General features: G+C 43.8%; 2 protein-coding genes across 3 annotated transcripts in view; one reads left to right on the plus strand and one right to left on the minus strand.

Annotated features, from left to right (window-relative positions):
- LOC131685838 (long-chain fatty acid transport protein 4) overlaps nt 1-20140 on the minus strand; it is a 75209-nt gene that overhangs the window by 13508 nt on the left and 41561 nt on the right. For both annotated transcript variants that reach the window (XM_058969823.1, XM_058969824.1), the window contains exon 2: nt 2404-2762. In XM_058969823.1, the coding sequence (XP_058825806.1) occupies nt 2404-2762 (359 nt within the window). The remainder of the gene's footprint in view (nt 1-2403; nt 2763-20140) is intronic.
- Nucleotides 2818-20140, plus strand: part of LOC131685839 (uncharacterized) — a 36572-nt gene continuing 19249 nt past the window's right edge. Inside the window, exon 1 of the mRNA XM_058969825.1 lies at nt 2818-3138. The gene's annotated coding sequence lies outside the window, so the exon portion shown is untranslated. The remainder of the gene's footprint in view (nt 3139-20140) is intronic.

Genomic DNA, 20140 nt, shown 5'->3' on the forward strand with positions numbered 1-20140 from the left:
AACCTAGGCTCATTAGCCAGGGCAAGGTGTAAATACCTCTGTCCCATCCCAAAGGACCAAAGGAGTGACATTAACCTTCTTAGCCAAGTCACTCCCAACGATTTATTATATATTCCCTTTAAACTGAAACGGTTGGTACGGTTGTTCTCGTTTCTTCCTCCTTTAAGATTCAAAACAATTCGTTAATTAAATTATTCATTAAATGAATAATTCAATTGCCGTCTAATTTTGAAACATCTTCAAACCCAACTCTGCACAGTAGGCCTGGCCGTTTTAATATTTGCGACATATGAAAATATGCTTCAAATATTAATATTGACAAGAAAAACAATACCGACTAACTGTAGTGTTTTCCAGGATGCTTTTCAATACTGGCTGTGTAAGGGTTAGAATAGAATAGAATAGAATTTGCATAAAAGGTCAGTGTAATAGTACAATACCATTAACTTGAGAAAGATAAAAGAAAATTACATGGTCGTCAAGTAGTGTTCCTTAATAGATATAAAGTCTTGATGTGCTGGTCATCCGAACTGCACAATACTGATAAATCGAAGATCGAACATTAGCCCAACTTGTCAAATCGAATTAAAAATTCTATATGTTTTGTGCTGAGCATGCAAAAGTGAAAATTGAACATTTCTTCGATAAATACACGGTTTTTAAGTTATTTGGTTGCAAAATATTTTTGACATTATTTTGAAGGATAATTGTTCTGAAATAAATATGATTGAAAAATCTCCTACGCACCATCTACACTGAAAGCAATCAGTTACTCTCTAATTCAATCCATTTCTAAGAATCTAATTTAAAATTAACCGCAGTTAACAAAGGCTCATTAATGATCCATGCACAAAGACTTCGATTGTAAGCCCTGACGAAGACATGACTGCATCACTGACAGCTAACACTTTCGAATGTGCATGCACCACGTTGCCCTTTAACCCCGATAGAAAAGGGACATTGCTAACTTCATATACCATAATCATGGCCCGCTACGCCACTAGTACGAATGAAAAAAATGCTACGTTCGAATAAACACAGCTGTTTACGTTAAGCATTACTACACATCCCAACAAAAGCTGTATCAATTACTTTACGACAGTGACCGTTGAACCAGAAGATTAAGATGCCGATGTATCACCAATACCGCACCCTAAGACTAGGTCTTATCGAAGCACTGAGTTTGTGCAAAAAAAAATCAAAAATCCCCAGTCGTTTGGTTTTGTCTTATCAACATCAAAGCAACAGGTTATGAGCAAAGCTTAGGAATGCACTCCCGAAACACGTGCAAAAGATTCGTTCAACTTGCCAAACAGATTAGAACAAATACGTGCATTTTCAAGCCGTAAGCAACTTATCAAGAAATGCGTTGCGTATTTAGTATTTAACACCATTCGTCAGTCCTAAATAAAACAAAGTACAATAACGAAGACCTGACGACGACGGCAAAAAAGCACGTCATACACGTCCGTGGTCGTGATCTTCTTAACTTTCAGGTTACCTTACAAAAATTTACCACAGCAATAGGCTTTTTTCTATCTTTGTAGCATGACAAGCAGGCCACGCATTTATTCAACTCAAGTTTTGTAAGTTATTCACTGATTTGAATAAGCAATGACAAGTGATAATTTCCTATTGGTGCCCAAAAGTCGCCACAATTAAAATTGAAACAAACCGTCGAAAAAACCCCTGCTTTCTACCGATTCCGACACAACTAAACTTCGCTTGTTTCATTAAAACCCCATTAATACAAGGTTCGCTCGTGTAGTTTGTAAAACACACACTACGTCGGTTGAGTCGGCCCAAGACAAACGGCTTGCATAATAACTGAGCAAACGACTTTCCGTTGCTGTTGTTGTTTCTTGACGCTGATTCCACATTTATTGCCGCGCGCAGCACATTACTCACTAAATCCGACCACAATTGCTCGAAAAGGCTAATTACTCGCCGTCCCGAAATTGCACTTTTCACGACGGAATACATTTCACCCTACGGCAGCAAGATCACCTGTTAACCTTGGACCAAGGTAAGCTTCGAAATATTGAGCATATTTTCAGCTACCTCAACAGCTCATTAATCAATACGCATCGACGACTACCGAAGATCAGCATGTTGACGTTGTTGAGTAGTAAATAATCGAAACCGGTTTTCTCTTTGGTCAAGTTACCCTTGGAATAAATACTTCAAAGCTTTCCTAGCAATAAGCCACGACTTGGCGGCCAACGATCTTGATACGTAATGCACCAACCGAGAGGCAGCAGAAGAGAAACTTGCTTAGTTTCACAATTCAAGGTTCTCACGATGCACAGCCAACCTGTTGACGGGTGACGGATCTTCGTGCACAGGTAAGTCAACAAACGTTAAATAAGTATAATTGCTAAATCACAAACATATCACACTCACTTTGCGTCACGCGGTGCCGTCACGGCAGCAATGTACAGCCAGCGCCATGCTCCGCTGGCAATCAGCACGGCCAGCAGCGCGATCAGGATCGCCGGTAATCCAAACTCCCAACCCATGTAGTACCAGATGAGGACGATGCCCGCGATCGAAGCACCCAACCCGACGAACTGAATCACGTACAGAAACACCAATCCGACCCGTTCGCTGGTCGAGCGTGGACTGCTGCTTGCGGTAGAAGGCTTTGCTGGGTCAACCGTCACTGCTGCTGGAAGCGCTGGTGACGTCGCCGGTGAGGCAAGATACAGTGGCTTGCCGTGCTCATTTTCCGCTAGTCCCTTTTCTATGTCGATGATGTTTGACTGAAAGTGAAAAAGAAACGATGAATCGCCGGTTAGTTCGGTGGTCATGCTTACGCGAACTTAAAAGCTTATCGGCCGGCTGCGCCGGTTGCCGCATGATAGGCGTTTTTTGAAAACAAGAATTTTCTTACAGAAACATGAATCGCGAACGTGATGGAGTCTGTTGAAAAAGTTAAATTGAATACTCTAAACTGAATCCAGTGGATCGATGAATTATGACGGTTTTGCGTATATGAACTATGTAGAAACGATTGATGATGGGTGTATTACATGAAATGCTGCTCGTGCACTGAACTTGTTGACAGAGATAATAATAGTAAAATCAATAAAGTGATGTGCAGTGGAGCTGAACGATGCTGACAGTAAACTGCTGAAGGTAATGATTGAAACTATTGGGTCACTAAGCCATATGCTGGTTTATTGGTATTTTACGATGCAACTGATGTTAAACAAGTGGCTGAAACCATTGCCAAGTTAGACCAATAGTGTCAAAAAGTGTGTTTCTAGTGACTAAAATCATGGTTTTCGTTCCGTGTTGTAGCGTTGAGGTTGGGGAACCAATTCTGTTTCGTATCCACTCTGGACCAGGCACGTATATGGCACCCCTATCCCATTTGTATTGAACTGACACAAGTCAACATCTCAGCGGGCACACAAATTATGGGCCCCACTGACAGTTCAAATTGTTCTGCTCATTTTGCTTGAAGCTCGACCTTCACTATTCAGACACGGCACGGCATGCCTCAATGATTAGATATTTGTTAAAGAGTTTAAATATTGCACCGCCAATTGATGAAAAGTATTGTTTTGGACATATCGGTGAATAACAAAAACTTTTCACCATGATTCACCAACAAATAAAACGAACTCGAGTATCACAAAATTGTGTCGAATGAAATTGATTATGTTTATTGTGGATCGACCCTAACGCGACGTTTTAGATGTTGGTATACAAATCATGGCGGCGTAGCAGATACCTGGGACCAGGGATACCAGGTATATTTTTCTAATGTCTGCACATTTCATAAAAAACTGTATTTTGTCTTCACAACCTCTTAAATGTATGCTCTGGACAACCACGAGAACTTTTTCCATCCGAAGATCCAAAGAAAAACTGCAGAAACGGAGTAGGCCGTGATGATAATCAGTCGTAGTTTTTATGTTCGTGTTTTTTACTACGCGATCGGATTGTGCAATAAATCGCTAGAATATTAAGCTTGAGCTTGTGCGACCACACCCTGGCTGCCACAGTAGATAATTATGCGTGAGAGTAGCGAAACATCTTTCAATGTGCAACTCCTGGTAATCCTAAAATGTTTATTGATCAATACCGGCGCCGACCAGGCCCGAACGTAGATCGCGGAAGGAAAGGGAAGGAACTGTTAGTCCGATACTTGGTTTTGCTAGAGGCCGTATATCAGGAATCAGGAATCAGTAGCGTCTGGCTCAAATGGCACGTTCCCCATGTTGATCGGAGATTTGTGCCTTGCCAAGAATCGTCTTTTCATCATTTTCCTGATGGGAAGGATAGGGGAAGTGGTAAGGTTAGGGGTAAGGAAAACAACGACACAGAACAATTAAAACAGAGCATTCTGCACCCCCGGAGTGATGCTGAACGATCTGCAGGTGCTACAACAGCAGGAATAAAACTTCCAACCCCCGGAGGGATTTAGAACCTCTACTCAAACAGTGAGCGGATATATCAACACCCCCGAGGGGATATTGAGATAACAGAACTACAACACCCCCGAAGAGATATTGTCATTCAAATACGGCTAAAAAACTATAGCTCTTTACCACACTGGGTTAGGAACAAAAGCATATCCTTAAATTTCAGCTCTCTGTACATAGGTACATAGATGACTATGTATGGAGAACCAAAAATCCGGAAGCGCAATTGCATTAGTACAGGGCAATCGCATATCAAATGATATGATGTTCCGTAATCGGATTCACAAAGATCACATGAATAATACTCAGCGCGCTGAATAGTAGCCATGTGATAATTGAGTTTGCAATGTCCAGTCAGTGCCCTGACCAGAATACTGCAGTTGTGCTTGGAAAAATGCAACAAATTTCTTGACATTTTCGGACTCACATCCGGCAGGTAGATAGCATTTGAAATGCTAAGTTCTTCGATTTGAGTTCGACATGCGATTACTAATTTCGATCTCGAATCTGCCGAACTAAGTGCTTTCAGGGCAGCCTGACTGTCAGAGCAAAAATAGATTCTTTTACCGCAAATTCCCTGTTGAAGTGCGGATTGTACGCCACACAGAATCGCAAAGATTTCTGCTTGGAATACGGTACAGTATCTACCAAGCGAATGAGATTGGTTTAATCTCATCTCATGACAATAGACACCAGCACCGGCTCGGCCCTCCAACAAAGAACCGTCCGTATAACAAACTACGTATTCTTCAAGTTTTCGCTCCATCCAGCCAGACAGCCATTCTTCACGAAGAGGATTATCCCAAGTAACCATTCATCCCAAGTAACCATTTGGGGCCACAGTCTTGTGTGGCTAGTTACACGATCTATTGGGTTACTGTTCCAGAGCCCAGTAACCTTAAGACGGTATGCACAAGAAAGTGCTTCTTGTTTCAGAAACACGTGTAGTGGTTTTATGTTCAAGAGTGCCTCGAGAGCAGCAGTAGGTGTTGTCGAGAATGCACCAGTCATCGCCATCAAGACCATCCTCTGAAGATGGTTTAACTTTGATTGGATTGTCATGACTTCTCCCTTCTGCCACCAAACAAGGCACCCGTATGCCAGTATTGGTCTAACAATTGTTGTGTAGATCCACTAAATGTACTTGGGTTTAAGTCCCCAAGATTTGCCGAAAGCCCGTCTACATTGGCCAAAGGCCATGCAAGCTTTCTTGATCCTGAAATCGATGTGAGCTGTCCAATTAAGTTTTGAGTCGAGAATTACCCCAACGTACTTAACTTGATCTTCGACAATAATTTCAGAGTCAAAAAACTGCAATGGACGAGCTCCGGTTGTAATCCTTCGTTGCGCGAAAAGCACCATTGAGGTTTTATTTGGATTAACTGATAGTCCAACATGAAGACACCACCGCTCAACAACACATAAGGCTTGTTGCATCAAATCAAAAAGTGTGTTAATGCAAATACCGGTGATCATTATATGATAATCATCGGCGAAACCATACGTCGGAGCTCATTTAGTTTTCTCAACAAGCTATCGGCGACAAGGTTCCATAGAAGTGGTGACAGCACACCACCTTGAGGACAGCCGCAGACACTCAGTTTCCTCATCTCTACTTGTCTTAACGATGAGCACAGATGTCGGTTGCTAAGCATTGTGTGTATCCAGTTCGTGATATATGAAGGTACTCCATGATCTCGTGCTGCTTCCAAAATGGATTCGAAAGACTCGTTGTCAAAAGCACCTTCAATATCGAGAAAAACTCCTAAACTTGATTGTTTTTGTGATAAAGCCTTTTCAATGTTGTAGACAACATTGTGTAACAGGGTGGTAGTAGACTTCCCCCGCTGATATGCATGTTGCATTGCATGCAGCGGGTGCTCGCCCAAGCTACCATCCTGAATGTAGTGGTCGATTAAACGTTCCACTGATTTGAGAAGGAAGGAGGTCAGACTGATCGGTCTAAAGCTCTTTGCCTCCTCATAAGTGACGCGGCCACTTTTGGAAATGAATTTGACAGTTATTTCCATAACTGACATACTTCAACCCGCAGGATGCCACGCGGCCTCTAGGCTGGTTTTGTCCGGAGAAAGATAATAGAGTTATCAACCTCCTAGTGGACCACAGCCAGTTACTGGGGAGTTCGCCCGGCTCTTCCCAGGCTCCGTTCGCCATTGAGAATATTTTAAACCCCCTCAACAATTTTACCCATAGCACGGGTCGCATGACACTATGGAATTGGGGTTCCCTGTTTGGTGTTACCACCGGAACAGGTAGTCCGTAGTGTAATTCTTAACCGGTTAAAACAACAACTACCGACACTACACGGCTTATCTAGGCTGTTCGGAGAAAGAAGCTGACATTGATGGACAGCTCCCATAGATGGCCGAACGTAGATCGCGGAAGGAAAAGGAAGGAACTGTTAGTCCGATACTTGGTTTTGCTAGAGGCCGTATATACTACTGCGCACTTCACTAGTATCACGGGAGAAGGATATTTGTTAGTAGTATAGAAGTTAGCTTCTACTTCTTCTTTGCCGACGCCAGAGAGGTGACTCCACTATCTGGACGAGATATCGATCCATCAACTCATGGACCGGGGACCAACGGCTTTACTTCCCTTCCGAAGGAAGAAAGATTTTTTCACCTCAGAAAAATCTCAACGACCTCGGCTGGAATTGAACCCAGGCCAACTGGAATGAGTGGCGGTCACGCTTATCACTCAACCACCGGCGCCGTCTACAATAAATCGCTAGAATATCGAAAGGCAAAAGTCTCTCTCAGGTGGTCGATCCCTATTTCGGTAAGAGTTGCAGAATCTGCCAATCTCCGGACAACAGCCGTATGGTGTGCTGTGATGAATGCAGTCAATTGCACCATTTCAAGTGCATGGGCGTCGATGAGAAAATAGCGTATGTTAACTGGAGTTGTACAAAATGCATTGAAGCAAAGGCATTCGGATTCTCTACGCCTCTAGCACCAGGAGCAACGGATAAGCTGGAGTCACCACTCAGTTAGGCACGTCTAGCTGAGATCAATGACTTACGGGGGAAGCTACATTAGCTACAGCGAAGACTCGATGAGCAGCAAAACTCCTACGAGCAGCGTATACGAGAGAAGGAGTTGGGAGTAAGGAAGGTCTTTAATGGGATAGCAACATGATTTCGATCAACGTTTACAGGCCCTGGAAACGCTTCGAATCACACCGAATGCCAACTCGACAGTGATCCTACATGTTAACAATGTTCCGGCGCCAACCGTCGTGAATATTGCGGAGCAAATTGAGCAACAGCTAGCAGTATTGGTAGAGAAGCAGGCACTGGAAAGGAAGTATCTTGAGGAACGTCTACAACTACACTTCGGTGTGAAAAATTCTGTACCCGGTCTCGATAGTCAGGCAGCGTTGCAGAACGGAAATTTGCCTGAATATGTTCCACCGACCTATAGCGCAGTATTTCCTTCCTACGACAAAACGTTTGAGCTGAGCCGAAGTCAGTTGTCTGCCCGCCAAGCGATTGCTAAGGCCCAAGTTTATTGCAAGCTACGAGAACTCTAACAAGAATGTGTGGGTTTAGCGAGGAAGAGAACTTGCTTCGATTGAAACGCAGCCTAAAGGAGAAGGCATTGGAGGCTGTTCGTAACTGGCAGCTGTATCCATCTGGATTGGAAGGTGTCATAAATACATTGCGTACGTTATTTGGCCGTCCGGAAATTATAATGCACTCCTAGATATGTCGCATCCAAGATATGCCCCCTCCAAAAACCGAGAAACTCAACACGCTTTTTAACTTCGGCGTTGCTGTTCAGAACATGTGTGCTACGATAAAAGCGCCCTACTGTCCCTACTTACGAAATGAAGACGGAAAAACGTATTCGCAGAGAGGATGTGCACTAGAGTGACAGGAAAAAAATTACCCCTATCGGCCCACCCCTGAGTCGATTTCTAGTCCTACCAGGAGTACTTGTTCCAAATTTGAGGCAAATAGGACAAATCTAGCTACCGGACCAATATGCCTGACGTTTGTATGAGATTTTTCGACAGTTTACATGAAGAAAAGCCAGTGGTCACATTTTCGCCGCTAGGTGGAACTGTTCGCATCGTCTTATCACTATAAGTGTAAATAAGGAAGATAATTTAATTGTCTACAACTTTGTCGAAGACTGCTAGTGAATCCGGTTTTGTTAAAAGAAGTTATTAAACTTTTAGCGACGTCCTAACGATTATTTCACAAAAATGTATAGTTCATGGGAATCGAGTACTGATACACAACCATGCATTGCTAGGCCCCATGGAAAACTGACTCAGACATCACTTCGTTAAAATTTTAATAACTTCTTTTACCAAAGCCGGATTGACTAGCAGTCTTCGACAAAGTTGTAGACAATTAAATTATCTTTCTTATTTTTGCTTACAGTGTTAATACGTTGCATGCAGTGCCACCTAGCGGCAAAAATGCGAGTTAGTGGGTTTTCTCCATGTAAATTGTCGAAAAATCTCATACAAAATTCAGGCACGTTAGTCCGGTAGCTAGACTTGTCCGATTTGCTTCAAATTTGGTGCAAGAATTCCTGGTGGGACTAAGAATCGAATCAGGGGTGGGCCGATTATATTTTCAAAAATTCATTATTTTTCTGGGCAGCTTAATGTGCACGTGCATGTCGATGTCGAACAGCATCTGATACGATGGTCTCAGAACCAGCCATCAAGGAATGCGTCGTTTGTCGTGGAGTATGTAGAAGTCCTGCCACTTGCAAGAAATTTCTAGCTCCTACGAATGACAATCGATGGATGATATTGAAGCAACATGAGCTTTGTCGAAAATGTTTAAAAATGAATTTCGGAACATGTTAGGTAAAAATTCGTGTGGCAGAAACGGGTAAATTACGGCATGACGATACCAGATATCAACCAAGATAGCGCAGCCTCAATATTCCGAGAAACAGGTAACTATTAATCAGAATACACATGTTGGTAGCGTTGGAAGAGTCTTATTCGGATATGTTCCGGTAATTATACACGGTCGTGGCACGTCGGTGAAAACGTATGCCTTCTTGGATGACGAGTCCTCAGCAACGTTGATGGAGCATAACCTCTTGAAAGAGCTACGTATGGAGTGTGAATCTTTATGCCTTAACTGGACTTCGAATCAGCATCTCGAGGAGAAGGCTGCCATAACTACCACATCTGTCCATGTAGTATAGAAACGGACGCGAATCTACAAATGTCCCTCAAAGAATATTTTTCACTTAACAAAATGGATGTGGCAGATGCGACCAAGCTAATGCTATCCAAGGATGGAGAAAGAGCGAACAAATTGCTGACATCACTCACTCAGGTAAAAGGCGACAGATACGAGACAGGACTTTTATGGAAATACGACGACGTGAAACTACCAGATAGCAAAACGATGCCGCTCAAGCGACTGGTTTGTTTGGAGAAACGAATGCAGAAAGCCCCAATTTACTTGAATCCTTGAAGAGGCACATCCAGGATACTACTGATATTTGCTGTGCAGCATCCAAACAAGCCACACAAACTCCGGATAGTTTGGAACGCGGTTGCCTCCGTCGCTGGGATATCACTCAACTATCTTCTTTTGACAGGTTCAGACTAGTTAGCCTCCTTACTGTCGGTCCTACATAAGTTCCGAGAATTCCGAGTTGCCATAACAGGGGACATCAGAGAAATGTTCCATCAAGTTATGGTCAACAAAACAGATCAACAATGTTAAATGTTCCTTTGACGCGACGGTGATCCAATCCGCGATCCCGACGTATTTATCATGAAAGTAGTGACCTTCGGCGCTACTTCTTCCCCCACTTCGGATGAAGTTGTGCGCAACTCAAGGCTCTAGGTGAAGAGTACGAGACCCGTGATCCGTAGTTAATTCTTAGGCTTAAAAGCTAGTCGATGAAGATTATCCTAGCTTCCAAGAGTTTGTTGCTACAAGAAGGGAACTGACACCACAAAGAAGAAGGAATATGATCGAAGCAGAACAATCCAAAGCTTTCACGCAAGCACCCAGCAACCCTGTCCACAATGCTCAGAGGCCCACACTACATATCAGTGTTCCAGTTTCAAGAGGATGTCGGTAAAAGATCGTAGGGAATTGATCCAGCGAAGCAAGCTCTGCTTCGATTGTCTGAGAGGTACTCATGTTGTGAGGAACTGTACATCCGCAGCAAACAGTGCAAACAAAAGCATAATCCACTGTTTTGCACAAGTGCTAGCAGCTCTGCCTCCGATTCCGGCCAGATCCGTGAAGAATCAGCAACTACGAAGAATCAACAGTCAACTAAGGTGGAAGAGGTGATGAATCTCAAAACTAGCTGCTCTGTGAACTTTCCTAGTTAAGGTATTGAGTGCGTTGTTTTCGTCCAGATATTCACCGACCGTTGGGTTCCTGATTCCATTTTTCGTTTTTTATCCGGAAATATACAAGAAAAACCTCACGACGACAACGAATACAACGAATTGGGAATGCTTTACAGCTTGAATTGAAGTAAACGCTAACTTTTACTTTTTCGAATATAGCGCATGCTTTGATCGTTTTTATTCATACCGACGCACCGTTTACTTTACTTTTAAAACTTTACTTTGCTTTCGAACATTTACTACCATTTGAGCACATGTTAGTTTTTATTCATACGACCAAATGTCTTCCACGAAGTACATGCATTGATCGACTCTGCTTGCATGAGCTCCCTGATCGTCCTTCAAGCCTTCAAACTTCTTGGCCTGGAAAGGCGCAATGCTAGCACTCTTATGAGCGGTATCACCAACAGGAAATCCAACAACACAACTGGAGCAGTCACGCTGCAAATATCATCGCGATTCGACGATCGTATCGTCATTGTGGGGGAAGCCTTAATTTTAAATCATCTGGTTCCGGATCAGTCAACAGTTTGACGTCGATACTACTGCTTTAACCGAGGCGCATCTCGCAGATCCCACCTACAACATGTGCGGTAAGATCGATCTTCTTTTGGGCATAGAAGCTCTTTTTTCCATTCGAGAACCGGGCAAGCTGTATGACGGTAGAGGCATACCAATAGCACAGAATTCCGTATTCGGCTACCTGGTTGGTGGTCATGTAAACACATTGAATACCAACAAACGTCGTGCGGTACTCGGCTTAGCGACAACAATCAACCTGGACCAAACACTCCGGAAATTCTAGGAAGTGGAGGAGGTACCTAAAACCAAAAAGCTTACCCCAGACGAGTTTCGTGCTGCTGAACATTTTAAATCGATATGGATCCCGGAACGAAGAAGGGCGGTTCGTAGTTTGTTTATCCTTCGACCGTACCAAGCCAGAGCTGAGCGAATCGGCCACTGCTGCCATCCGGCGTTTCAAATCAATGGAGAGAAAATTCAGCATCGATCCAGAACTAAAACAACACTACCAAGAGATTATGACTGAGTATGTAGCTGGCGGTCGCACCGGAGAAATCGTACTACGTTTCGCATCACGCTGTCTGGAAGATGGACAGTACGACGACGAAACTTCGTGACCTCAGTGAAATTCTGGTAAGCAGTGATTTTGTTATGCGAAAGTGGTGCTCTAACGTACCGCAACTTTTGGAGTGCGGTGTTATAACAGATGAACCTATTCCGTTGAAGCTCCTACAAGAGGGTGATTCCGTCAAGCCTTTAGAGATCAAATGGATTCCTCAAGAAGACACATTCAGTTTCAAAATCACCTCCGACATCGACAGCGCGAATACTAAGCGTCAGCTGTTGTCCGATTCGTCGAAGTTTTTTGATCCATTCGGCTGGATCGCACCGGTTACCATACAAATGAAAATATTGTTCCAACACTTATGGTTCTATCAATTGAAGGGATTCGAATCAAGAGATGAATACCACACTCTTAAGGAAAGCTGTAACTTCATGGGTTCACATACGCATCTGAAGCTGCGTACGCGACGGAAGTCCTATGTACGCACGGTTGACCAAAACGGAAGGATTGTAACGAATCTAGTGGCGGCCAAGACACGAGTAGCTCCTAATCTTCAGGTTTCACAGCCACGCTTAGAGCCGAACTACTTGTCGACTTGATGATGAAGATGATGGAGTCGTTTTCACGTCTATTTGGTTGGAGCGATTTGGAGATCGTGCCCCACTGGCTTTCGTCGCTACCGAGAAAGTGGAAGACAATTCTGACCAATTGCACTTCTAAGGTCTTGGAACACCTTCCGAGAAATCGCTGGCACAATATTGTCGCTAAGAAATAACCCTGCTGACTGCACCTCACGAGGTATCACACCTTTAGAACTATCCATTGTGGTGGAGGGGCCCCGACTGGCTGTCTGAAAGGGAAGACAAGTGGTAAGTATGTTCAGTACGTTCGATTGATGAGGCGAATCTACTAGGAAAACGGACGACGGTGACATGTCTCTTCGTTAGTGCTACACCACCCCCAATGCAACACCGACATTCCTGCTTAATCGTTATTCAGAATTGGCGCACATTCGGCGCATTATGTGCTGGATTAACCGACTGCGGCACAACGGCTTGGCTGGAGGGACCACTCACTCCGAAGGAAATCAATGACTCATGTTTGCAACTGACGTGAGCAGCTCAACAAGATTGCTTTGAAGTGGACATAGGTTGTCTGATGAAGAACCTCCTTCTTCCGGGCAATGGTAAGCTAAGAATATTATTTCCTATCATCAACACTGATGGCACTCTGCAAATTGGTGGTCGACTTCAAAATTCCAGCCAACCATACGAAGTCCGCTATTCCGTGACTTTGCCCAAGGAACACCGATATACCAACCTGCTGCTGTCAGAAGTGCATCATCGAAATTTGCACGCAGGGCCAACTTTTATGATTGCAATGCTAAACCAGAAATACTGGATCATAAGCTGCCGAACGGTGGTGCGGGTTTGTGTGGCGAGGAGCTCCGCTCCTCTAATCTACGAACAGAAAACAGCGGCTGTTCGGCCATCTATGGAAGCTGTCCTTCAATGTCAGCTTCTTTCACCGAACAGCCTAGATAAGCCGTGTAGTGTCGGTAGTGGTTGTTTCAACCGGCTAAGAATTACACTACGGACTACCTGTTCCAGTGGTAAAAATCCACCAAACAGGGAACCCCAATTCCATAGTGTTATGCGACCCGTACTATGGGTGAAATTTTTGAGGGGGTTTAAAATATTCTCAATGGCGAACGGAGCCTGGGAAGAGTTGGGCGAACTCCCCAGTATGTTGCATTACGCAGTGGAACGTTCACTCTACGCACCGAAGTTTTTTTTCACCGATGATCCACTTAATTTTGCCGAATTTTTGTTGGCTGGGGGTTTGCTGAGACTCTCGGCTGATGGTAGTTCGGTGAAGTTTTGTTGAGTTTCGATTATCAAATTTCGATGTGTATAGATGAACCTACCCAGAGGCCATGTGGTATCCGGCCAAGAATTGAGCCACTGGAGTCCTGCTGCCATGTCGTAGGAGGCGACTGAAAGTAGGAGACCCTAAGTCAAGGTGTAGTTCCGTGCCGAGGACTTAATGACTGGAGGGTCTAAAATATGCCAGTCGCGCACGGGGCACTTTGGGTTTTGCCCTTACTGTGTTATGCGAATCTCTGACACAGTGGACCATTATTTTCTTCGCAAATCGTGGGAATCAGATGATTGTGTCCCATTTAAACCTGATATGGCTCGCTATATGCGTTAACATCCCAACTCACTTGGTGTTCTCTAGTTGTTGTGCAATTTGTGTTGGAGATGAAATGTACAGTTCTCTAATCAACAATGGTTAGAATAGCACAAGTCAATCTCCAACATAAACGTACAGCAACTATGAATTTATCTCGACTCATGCAGGAAGGTAAAGCTTCCATAGCATTGGTTCAAGAACCGTATTTCCAAAAAGGAAACTTCTATTTTGGAAAGTTACTTAACGCTGCCTTCATTGCTTACAACAAGACAGGCATGACTAACCCACGTGAAATGCCTCGTGCTTGCATTCTTGCAAATAAGGCTATTGACGCGTGTCTCATATCGGAGCTCACAACTCGCGATATCTGTGTTGTCACAGTTACATTGACTGTCGGAAACGTAGAAAAAAAATATATATATTGTTCAGCATACCGAATCATCTCCTTCTGATGATTTCAAAAGCGTTGTATCATATTGTAGCAGAAATGGGTTTCCGCTCATTATCGGCAGTGATGCGAATGCTCATCACATCATTTGGGGCAGCTCAGACATCAATCTGAGAGGCTCTGAACTGATGGAGTACATAAGTAGTACAAATCTCCATATTCTGAATGTAGGAAACCGACCAACTTTTGCGAAGTCTGGGAGGGAGGAGGTGTTAGACATAACACTTTGCTCTGATAGAATTTTGCATGAGCTGGGAAATTGGCAGGTTCCAAATGAAACTGAACCGTCTCTATCCGATCATAAATATATATTTTTCGATCCTTTTGATGTCACCTTCAATGTGGTAACATATCGTAATCCTAAATGTGCAAACTGGGACCTCTTTTTGGAAAACTTGGCGACTAAATTTCATGGATATTTTCCAACAATTAGTCAACTAGACGACTTAGATGACGTCGTGGATACGACAAACTCATTCATATTAGCATCCTACGAAGAAGCTTGTCCACTTCGTACTGTTAAATCGACTAGGGGAACCCCTTGGTGGAGGGCTGACCTTGAAAGAATGAAGAAAGTTATGAGAAGAGCTTGGAACCGGCGTCAGCGTGATGGCTCCAGGGTGTTCAGGTCAGCTCGTAGTGCATATAAGAAATGTCTTAGATCTGCAGAGCGGGCTGGCTGGCAAAGCCTATGCACTAATGTCCCTAGTCTGAACGAGGCTAGCAGATTAAATAAAATTCTCTCCTAATCGAATGATTTTCAGATGAACTCCTTGAAAACCAAAGATGGTGTTTATGTGATGGACGAAAAAGATGTTCTTAATTGTCTCTTCGACGCACATTTTCCAGGTTGTATCGATCCGGAGCTGAACAATGTTCACAGATCTCATTCTGGTGATTCGGACTCGTGGGCTTTAGCACGCAAATTGGTTTCCACTGAATCGGTCAAGTGGGCAGTTGACAGCTTTGCTCTATACAAATCACCTGGAAAAGATGGAATAGTTCCCGTACTACTGCCAAAGGGATTTGATATTCTCAAACATGTCTTGAAAAAGATTATGCTTTCCAGTCTTGCTTTGCTGGTATATCCCGAAAGCATGGCGAGAAATAACTGTTAGATTTATTCCCAAAGGGGGCGCTCAAGCTATGAAGAAGCCAAGAGTTTTAGGCCTGTCAGCTTAAGTTCTGAAAGCTTTGGAACGGATAATCGATCATCACATCAGGAACGTTAGTTTAGTTGAATATCAACTGCACAAAATGCAACATGCATATCAGTGTGGGAAATCCACGATCACTCTGCTTCACGATGTTGTTTTCTCGCTCAAGCAATCTAGCTTGGATGTGTTCCTGGATATTGAGGGTGCTTTTGACAATGTGTCCTTCCAGTCTATTCTGGAAGCGACGCGCGGTCATGGGATACCTGCATGTATCTCAGGTTGGATAACCGCAATGCTTAGTAACCGCATACTTTGCTCGTCACTGCGACAGGCTGAGATACGGAAGTTAAGTATTTGCGGTTGTCCTCAGGGCGGCGTTCTGTCACCTTTGTTATGGAACTTGGTAGCTGACGGCTTGTTGAAGAAACTCAATGAGCTAGGATTTCCAACCTACGGGTTTGCTGACGATTACCAAATACTAATTACTGAACTTTGCATCGGAACAATCTTTGACTTAATGCAACAAGCATTAAGGGCTGTCGAACATTGGTGTCGACAAGTTAAATTATCAGTTAACCCAAGCAAAACTTCAATGGTTCTTTTCACGAAGAAGCGAATAACAACCGAGGTTCGTCCCTTGCAGTTCTTTGATTCTGAGCCACTGTGTGCAGATCATGTCCAATACGTTGGAGTCATATTGGATTCCAAACTGAATTGGTCTGCTCACATTGAGTTCAGAGTCAAGAAAGCGTGCATGGCCTTCGGGCAGTGCAGACGAACTTTTGGAAAGACCTGGGGTCTCAAACCTAAATACATCTATTGGATTTACACGACAGAGGGGAGAGGTGATGATAGTCCAGTCAAAGCTAAATCATCTGCAAAGAATGGCGCTCAAGGCGTTGACTGGTGCTTTCAGTACAACTCCGATTGCTGCTCTCGAGGCACTTCTAAATAGCAAACCATTACACATACACCTCAAACAAGAAGCGCTATCATGTGCATAAAGACTGTATGTTACTGGGCTTTGGAACAGTAATCATGTTGATCTTGCTACCAGTCATACACGATTGTGGTCACAACTGGTTACATGGGGTGAAGATATTCTTGTTCCCAGCGATATTACACTCACTGGTACAGAACCGTAGCAACCTAAGGGGCAAGAGGGGGCTTTGCCCCCTCACGCGTTTTGCGCCGAGCGAAATTATAGATTAATTAAATAAAAAGCAAGAGGACTATTTGTATATTGTATACTGTGTTAATTAGTATCGACCCGAAATTTCATCGCCGCAAATGGCCGCGCTTCATGAAACACCGCGCCTAGACGATCTGTCATAATATAGCAAATTGCACAATGAAGGGCCAAATGAGAACACAAATTGTTCAAAAATTAGATGCAGTCTTGTCGATGTACGGCTGCTCCAACTGGTGTGGATGGGCACCTTGCACAGCTAGCAACTTCCACTCTGCACAGTGTTTTAAAACGTCGTTTTCGTGCTCAAAATTAATAGCGTCTAAACCCTTTAACTTTAGAAGTATAGATTGTTCGGAGAAGTTGTTGCCCTTATGATTGCGCATCTCCAGGAGTATATCGTTTAGTTTATTCACCTAAAAGTAATATAATGGAACGTTATTTCGGAGCTTAAGCCAGATGTCGGTGTGGCGAATCCCGATGAGCTGCCGGAATCCGATATACTGATATGATTCGCCTCGAATCGTGTCCCGAATCATCTCACCTTCGTCGATCTCGCAGTCTCCAGTCTCGACCAATCGCCCTGATAGTAGCGGAGCAGATTCTTTCGGCTAGTTTGATGACTACACCCAGTCGTTCTGTCGAGTCAGCATAGATCTTGATGTCGTCCACGTAGAAAGTATGGGACGTCTCTTCCGGTGAGCTTTCTCTATACCTTATCTGATAGTCATTGAGATGTCCTACTGTGCGGGATAAAAGAATCGTCTTGGAAGGTCCCCCTCAAGATGCGAAGCATTCTAGACCGCAACACGTCTTTTCCACTTCTGAGCTGAGCAGTTTTGTCGTTCCTCTCTCCATCACCTGCCGTAGGAACCTTAGACTACAGGATCAGCTTTATACATCTTTAATACCTTGATGAGGAGCGAGTGCGATATGGAGTTGTATGTCTTCTTGTAATCGGTATACTAATGTTCCGTTGGTTACACACTACTTCTCCAACAACATCGCAGACCTCTTCTCCATTCTCGATTGGCTAAGTTTTCTAGATCTCGAAGATGTTGATACGGCAGTTCAAACATTTTCCAACGTTTTGGGTTATGTTATTGACAGGCACGTCCCTAAATTCATCATCAACAAATTGGCCATCCTTGGCAAACGAGCACGATGCGACGGCTGAAGTCCATTAAGAGAGCTGCTCTGCGGAGGTTGACCAAGTATCGCACAATTCCACTCAGAAACTTTTACGTCAGTCTCAACCATGCTTATAAACGAGCTAGCCAGGATTGTTTCTTTCGATATCATCAAAATATTCAGCGTATTCTCAAGTTGCACCCAAAACGTTTCTGGAAATATGTGAGTGATCAGCGCAAGGAATCCGGACTGCCGTCGTCTATGACTTTCAACGGCCGCACAGCTATCACATCCCAAGATATGTGCAGAATTTTTTCGGAGAAATTCGCGAATGTGTTCACATATGAGGCCTTAACAGTTGATCAAAATGAACTCGCTGTTAGTCAAGTTCCGGTTGTGAGCCAAACTCTAAGCGCTATTGATGTCAATGAAACGATGATTACCAGAGCTTGTTCTCGGTTAAAATCGTCTTTCAATCCGGGACCCGATGGTTTCCCTTCAGTACTTTAAAAAAGGCACATCGACGTTTTAGCACTTCCCCTTCTTCGCATCTTTAGAGCATCTATTGCCATTAGTCAATCCATGAGGCATTTCTGATCACATGATTATTTCTTCTGACGTAACTCGGGTGGATGCGATATCTGACAAAATCGCCGATTTGATCCAACATCAAACGTATCGGGCTAACGAAGTATGGTCGTCGGACGGGTTTTTCTGTTCGCTGGAGCAAACTTGTTGACAAAACCACTCGCTGAATTGTCAATCAAACGTCGTGGTGGATTGCCTAATTGGCATCTTTCCATCCTGCTGGAAGTCCGCGACCATGTTCCCAGTCCATAAAAAGGGTAATAAGCGAGACGTCAATAATTACCGGGGAATTACTTCATTGAGTGCTGTCTCGAAGTTGTTCGAGAGTTAGTGATTAGGGAACCTCTTCAGACTCACTGCAAGCAGTACCTAAGTGACGATCAACATGGCTTCATGTCTGGCCGTTCGACAACGACTAACCTGCTTTGCCTAACATCATACATAACAGAGAGTATGGAACGTCGCGCTCAAACCGATGTTATCTATACAGACTTATCTGCCACTTTTGACAAAGTGAACTATGAAATTACAATCGCTAAAATGGAGAGATTTGGAATTAACGGTAGTCTGTTGCAGTTGTTTCGATCCTACCTTTCAGGTCGAGAAATAGTGGTTGTCATTGGAGATTGCCAGGCACCCACATTTATTTCTACGTCAGGAGTACCCCAGGAAAGTCACTTGGGACCGCTGATGTTTCTGCTTTACTTCAACGACGTTCATCTAGTTCTGAAGATTCCACGCCTGTCCTTCGCAGACGATCTCAAGATGTTTGTTCTCATCAGCTCTACTGAAGATTGCAGATTACTCCAACCACAGTATGAAACCTTCGCTGACTGGTGTAACACGGACCGTATGTGTGTAAATCCAAAAAAGTGCTAGGTGACATCGTTCTCACGAAAAAAAGACCCGGTTTGTTTTAACTACTGTCTACCTGATACTGAAATTGAACGCGTTAGTCAGGTGAAGGATCTAGGAGTGTCTAGGAGACTCGCAACTTGCGTTTAAACAGCACGTCTCCTATACAGTTAGCAAAGCATATCGAATGCTGGGATGCATCTTCAGGATAGCGAAAAATTTTACTGACATGTATTGTCTCAAAGCGCTGTACTGCTCTTTGTCGTGGTCAATCCTGAAGTACTGCTGCGAAGTTTGGAGCCCAAACTATAACAACGGTATTGAGAGAATTGAGTCCGTGCAACGACGCTTTTTACGTTTTGCGCTTCGTAGTTTGCCGTAGAGAGATCTCGTCCGTCTGCCAAGTTACGAAAGCCGGTGCCAGCTGATTAGTTTGGAACCCCTGCTTGTTCGATGGAATACAGCAAGGGCTTTGTTTGATGCTGATACTTTGTGAGGTCATCTGGATTGCTCAGCCACCTTGGAACAAATTAACATAAATGTTGCACCTCGAACAACGCGTGACAACCTCATGCTCCGATTGCCATTTCGACGCACTAATTATGCACGGGGCCATTACGGGCCTACAAAGGATCGTCAACCGAGTCGCATTAGCTTTCGACTTTAATTTGCCTTGCCCAA

This window comes from Topomyia yanbarensis, chromosome 2 (genome assembly GCF_030247195.1).
Source record: "Topomyia yanbarensis strain Yona2022 chromosome 2, ASM3024719v1, whole genome shotgun sequence".
Classification (NCBI taxonomy): Eukaryota; Metazoa; Arthropoda; class Insecta; order Diptera; family Culicidae; genus Topomyia; species Topomyia yanbarensis.